Source organism: Diadema antillarum, unplaced genomic scaffold (assembly GCF_040938485.1).
Source record: "Diadema antillarum isolate AM-2024a unplaced genomic scaffold, OU_Dant_1.0 scf00000199, whole genome shotgun sequence".
Taxonomy (NCBI): domain Eukaryota; kingdom Metazoa; phylum Echinodermata; class Echinoidea; order Diadematoida; family Diadematidae; genus Diadema; species Diadema antillarum.
In genome coordinates, this window is record NW_027271088.1 from 1,450,393 (window position 1) to 1,457,014 (window position 6,622).

The 6,622-nt window shown below is 39.7% G+C and overlaps 1 protein-coding gene across 1 annotated transcript; it reads left to right on the forward strand.

The window, feature by feature from the left end:
* The first annotated feature begins 1,341 nt into the window (after window positions 1–1,341).
* Window positions 1,342–6,324, forward strand: LOC139723754 (uncharacterized). Its single transcript, XM_071634967.1, has 4 exons — window positions 1,342–1,669; window positions 2,368–2,837; window positions 3,847–4,280; window positions 5,877–6,324. The coding sequence occupies exons 1-4, from the start codon at window positions 1,342–1,344 to the stop codon at window positions 6,322–6,324; spliced, it is 1,680 nt and encodes a 559-aa protein (XP_071491068.1).
* Window positions 6,325–6,622: the final 298 nt, after the last annotated feature.

The window sequence follows — 6,622 nt, forward strand, 5'->3', positions numbered from 1 at the left end:
TTATACAAAAATCACTCGAGTGTGTAACTAAGCTGTCGGTTTAGTGATTAATTTTTTGTCCTAAATTCAGATTGTTCTTCACTGAAAACATGGAGATGCGTCGTCAATGAAAGAGTCGCGTTGCTTATTGTGCACAGCTCTTTCAAATATCTTCGGGTATTAGAGAGATTAGGCGATGATATTGATTGCATTGTATTTGCTGCTGGGTAACTTTAGCGTCCTTCAATTATTTTGGATTACCCACGTTTAGAAGAGACAGATTAAAGAATCTAATTGACTATACATGAATGACCGCGGTGTTCAGCATTCTTGCAGTGATTCTATCACTTCAAATGAAACACATAATTCGGGTCTTATCCATATCGAACTACGCTTAGATATTAGAAGTAATCAATGCATGAAAAAAAAATCACGGAACCACAATTTACTTTGTTTGGGCCTATTTCTTGTAATTCAAATAGAAAAATTAAGTAACTTCTTACTTTTTCAATTGACGTTTTCCATTATATTCCACCAAAAGCGATCGTTCAACTTCAATTCTTAGATGCAAATGCTCCCTTTTGTGGGGGGATTACCCTTCAGCATTCCTCGCTTTGTTGCTGCGCTAACATCTCCAAATAAGTTTATCAGTGTAAATGGGCAAATTAGGCCACATACTGGTAGGCCTACACAATTTTGTTTCAATGTTGCTTTTTCTTGCCGTAGAATATTATGACCAACACAACCTCTTACTTTGTTTGTCGACAACTTTCCAAATATTCCACGAAAAGCATGCAGCATATTGTTGAATTTAAATTCTAGAAATGCAAAACTTCATCGCGTGGGAGGGGGATGCCTCCTCCCACACCATACTCATGCTTGCGTATATATTTTCCTAAATTGATACTGAACATACACTGCATAAACTTGCACCCACATGAAAAAAAAAAAGAGAAATGTCTGTATGCGGCCATGAACTCGACTTATTTCGTTTGCACTCAGTCACATTTAATACCAACAAGTGATCAACCTAAAAGAGATGGTTGACATCTTCATCAGCACAAATTGAATCCAAGGATGACTGATGCTGAACTTAGTGCAGATAATAGGTCAGAACGATGTAGTATATTCGATGTGCACGAAGAAGATCAGACACTTTTCTTCATGGCTGATATTTTTACGTCACACAAAACTATTTATGGTTAAAAAATACTAGTAGATTATTACGTTTTAAGATATACCCTTCTACTGTACCCGCTTGTAAGATCCACTATTTCCAATGTTGAACCACTCCAGCCCCCCCCCCCCCAATAGTCCTATCTACAGGCCTGTGTCATCTATTTTTTACATTTCTGATTATAGATGGGCAAAACGGCTTCAAAAGCAGAAGTTCTTGGAGCTACGTACGAAAAGGACGTTGCCAAAGCAATTGACAAATATCGAGTTCTTCGCGACTTGGACCTCTTCGTGCTGGACAACTCGATCCGGGAGAGCACTGTGGGGCAACTGCGGGGCCACACCCTGGAGAGCAAGTGGCAGATCTTTGACGAGGTGAAGAAGTGCGGCTTTAAACACACCATCGTGGCCTCATTCTCCCACATGACCCGCGTGGATGATGTTTTCATCAAGCAGCTGAAGGAGAAAGGGGAGGATCCCGAAGGTCTGTGGGCATTCTCCGAGATAACTGCAGGTACAATTTGTTATAGTCATTTTTTTTTCTGAAGGTCACGCCTTTTTTCTTTTTCCAATAAGAATATTTTATTCTTATGATAATTGTATCTCGTACGTACTCTAGTCGTAATATGAGTAATACCTTGTTTGTTGCCAGTCTGCTATAGTGTGCGTGCAACACAATGTCGACATAGAAGCCAATTTCGTCTCTGAAAGCCTCAATTAACTTGCAAACCAGACAATAGCATACCAGCGTTTATCCCCAAGGATTCGTACAAACTACATTCGTACAAACTCTGATGCCACTGTCATCCTGTAATGCATTTGGGAATCGTTACAGAGAATCTTCTGGCGGGAAAGAATTTCGTACTATTCGTCATCGTATGCAGTCTTTGAAAATCTGCTGACTTTAGAGATAAAAGTAACCTTTTCTAATTTGAATGTGTGACCACGACAAAATAGATATTACGCTTAAGTTTCAAGAGACACATGAAAAGGATGGCAATGTTAGCAAAACATCTCGTCTTGGGACGCAAGCATCAACTGCGGATATCATGTTTGCGAATCCAGACCCTGATTCTTTGTACCACACTAAACAACATTTTGATAGAAATGTCACAACTGGGAAATCTACGACGATATCAAGAATGAGGTGTCGTAATTGTCAAGTTAGTGAACTATACCCTTCTTTTGTACTATTGTTTTCCCCCGGATCAGGTGTAAAAGAAAAGATACCGGACACTACAAACGTCCCGATAGGTATCCGAAAACTGCAACCAGCAGGTCTTTACAGCGTGATCTTTGAGGTGGACCTGGGAGACTCTGTATATGACTTCAACAAGTTCTCCATAAGCGACATGTGCGCATTGCTCAGCAAGTGGAACAACTGGTGCTATGAGAACCTCAGTTCTAAGGCCAAGGTGATGTTCAACTTCAGAGATATGCCCGACGTGATGCCTAACCACTCCGTCAGACTCTTTGAGGTGGTATCCTTCCTTGCCCAACTGCCGCCAAATCGACGTCCTTTTGGCATTTTGTTTGAGGAGCCCAGAGGCAAATCCCTGCCCGAGGAGTGCGGCATGTGGGCGCGGTACATCCGCAAAATCATGGACGACAACAAGTGGAAGGGACATCTGCTGGTTCACGTCCATGAAAAGTTTGGCTACTGCGATGCAACTGCGCTACAGGTAAGTCGAATATTTAACTAATCGCTCTAGGTAGAAGTGTGTTAGAATTTACCTTAGGTATACGATTAAGATGAATAAACCTTAAAAAGAAGTACTAGTAAGTTGCAAGCAAGCTTCAACAGCTGGACTCGTCATCTAAACCAAATTGTTAGTTAACGTCATGTTACGTAGTTATACATTTTATTGGTCAAGGAAAATGACTGCTTTAAGGCATCAAACTTCAATGAACAAAGAAATCGCTCCACCCAATTGTTAGCTGCCGAGCTCTACTGTAACCTCCTCCAGATGCATATAAAACAGCTAGCACATGTAGAAACATTTTCTGAAACTAAATCTAGTTCAAAATCTGCCAGCTATATAGGGCCTTATATAGAACCTTTCCAGGTGGCTGTGTCATAAATATGCCTAAAACCATGGGCCCGTTGCATAAAAGTTACAATTATGGTAAGTTTGCCATCCAATGGTAACTACCATGGTAACAATACTCAACAGCCAATCAAAATCAAGAATTCCATGGAAGTTGCCATTGGATGGCAAAGTTACCATAATTGTAACTTTTATGCAACGGGCCCAATTTTGTTAGAACTTTGAGGGTGGATCGCTGTAAAATCGACGTTCACCTATCGACAAATAAAATAGGAAAATCTGGTGGAATGAAACGTAGCTCACCTAAGATTGTGAATGTAAGCAATTCAAACATACATCGACATGTATTTACATAAATTAGATATATCCGAGACCAGTTAAACATTATAAAATATCATTAAATGCAACAAGCATTCTATATTCTAGCCTTCGTTCAGCGGCTCTGCTTCCCAGTCTTGAATTCTGATGCTCTAAAAATAAGATGGAAGAGATTATTATTCTTTGGTCAATGGAATCGTTTTGCTATATAAATCATCAGCTTGATGACATTCAGAAACATAATAACTAACTTGCTTCGTTCAGCTATTAAGTGGAAAGTGAAAATCAATTCCAATTTATTTCAATTTAATTTCCCAAATTCAAGGCTCTGATGGATGGTGCGAACGGCATCTGGGCAAGCGTTTGTGCCGAGGGTGCTTCTATGGGCAATGCTTCATCCTGCGTCACTCTGATGAATCTCATTCGCCTCGGCAACAAGAAGGTCCTCAAGAAGTATGACTGCACCTACCTTCGCCAGGCCGCCATCAACGTCACCAAAATCACAACAGGAAAAGACCCACATATCAAGCAGCCGATTTTCGGGGGGCGCGCCGTCGATTTCGTCTACGACCTCCAGCCTGAAGAATTCGATTTGGCCAAGTTCTTTGGTGAGAAGGCACCTGTGAGGATCACCACGATGGCCAGCAAGGAGATGATCCTTCAAAAATTAGTCAATATCTTCGGAGAGAATCCCCAGTTCACCTTGGAATTGGCCAACAAGATGAAGGAGCTGATTCTTGAAGATCTGCGGACTGGCAGGTGAGAAATACCCCCTCTGCGAATTCATAGTCATGGAGAGAGTTAATTTACTGACTGTTTTTTTTTTTAATGGGATTTTCTAATTGTATGTAACTCATTTTGAGATCAATACGTGACACATATTTTGCCTCAATATTTCCAGGCATCCAAAATAACTTGGGGACAACAGTAACGTTTGCAAAGGAGTCTTCGATGCAAGGGAGAACTTTTTGTTAGTTAGAACATTGTGTATCTATGATATATCATTGTACATGTACATCTTTTTCTAATGCAAACTGTAAGATACCTGCTTTGTTGAACAAGACAGACATGCTATTCTATAAATCATTAAATCTCTGAGGCGGTACTCAGTGGGAAAAGGAAATACAACTGAAATCTAAAACATATCATATATCTATGAGCAGTTCGTTGAACTTACCCTGGTATGGACATATCAATATTTAGTAGCATAAGATCGATGTCAGACAGATTCCCATGCAAGGAGAAATAATGCCACATCCTGTTATAAAATACCTTGATTTCGTGATAGGGTATCATCCAACTATTTAAATCAAATGGTAGTCTAAGTTAAAATAGGTCTATCGGACACGGAACTTAAAAACAAAAAAAAAGTTCAGAAATTTCCGGGTTCAATGGAATACAACGATGAAGGAGTAACATCGATTGCAACATCATACCACGAAGTAGATAGGATTATGACGTCATGGATATACTCCTGTCCTTTGTTTGAATATATTTTGATATACAAAATAGTGGAAAGTTGAAACTAGTAATCAAAGCTAATTTGCATATGTAGTAACTACAGTCTGATCCATTCCCTGTATAAACATAGATATACCACCTTACAATATTGACCAACAATAATTGAGTTGGTAGGCTACATAGTTTGTAGCATGTGACATAACGTGTAAGGCTGTTGTACGAGAATGCGTGTTGTACTTTCTGTCATTAAAGTATTGACTCATTGTATTTGTTAGGGATGTCATTGTTATTCAGACGATATACGACTTAATCTGTCTTCTATAAACTTACTGTGTCTTCACTGCTATTGCAAAACATAAATCATGTTTACAGGACCTGAAAATCTGGATCGCATCCAATGGCTTTAAAATGCATGTGTTTCATTGATCATGTTTGTTATTTTCTTTGCTGTTTTCGCACTTGTACCGATACATATATTTTTCCTCGTTCCACTTTTTGAAGAGCCATGAGCACTGAAAGGTGGTCCTGTGCGCTTATTGCGGCCACTGTTATTATTGATAATTCAATATCATTATACACCTCAGTCAGCAATGTTGATACATTCTTTGTTTTTATTAAGCCACCACAATATCAATGTCCATTTCAGTTCAATTTGATTTATTTAGTCGAGACAATTTGCTTCAGCAGAGGTGTTCTCTTTGAGATGGGCTATTTATGCATGTAAGCTCGACCAAACTACTCACACCATTGACCATTGCACCGAGTGTAAGTTGCGCAAAACACAAGCGTGTCATGTCGCATGTCCTCGAAAAGCTTTTAAGTTTCCGCCCTAAGCCAACGCTCACAAACCTGTTTCCAATTTTTATCTTTGTATATGTATTTCAAATATGGCAGGAAGGAAGAGTACATGAGTATGGTGGGTCTGGCCTTGCTCTTCGATCGGGCTGGAGGAAGTCTGGACGAGAGGATGAGAGATGCCATAGATCAGTTTCAAGTAAACAGCCCACATGCCAAGAACCTGCTGGCTAAAGTCCGCGAGATTTGGGATGAATGGGACCTCACGGAAGAAGCGAAAGGCGACGACATGCTGCAGTTCGACTCTTTCTACAACGGCTTCATGGCACCCTACTTCTCCTGCTATCGCTGTTCCGACACCAAGAAGGCCCTTTCCGCCATCGATATGGACAAGGATGGCATGGTAGATTGGAACGAATTTGAGACGTACTTGAAATGGGCGATCTATGAGTACCCGAACATCAGTAATGTGGAAGAGTTGTTTGACATCACTTTCCGGAAAGGCCTTATCCCCGCCATGCAAGACGAATTTCTGAAAACTACTTAAACGTCCTCATAACAGATATTCACCTACTAGCCAACGCAGGATAGTTTCTTTTTTTCGGGTTGTTTGTCAAATGATACAATACTGTATATACGCATGCGATATATGCAGAACATGTATTACTTGAATTATTGTCACATCATCAATATAATTATAACACTGACGCATTTATGTTCATTATACATTTATATGATATATTTACTATTGTCATTTAGTTTGATCCATTTCGCTTTTTAATCAGATGTAGCAAATCTAGATACAATAGAGGGAACTATAAGAACTTATCGAAGATGATCTACAT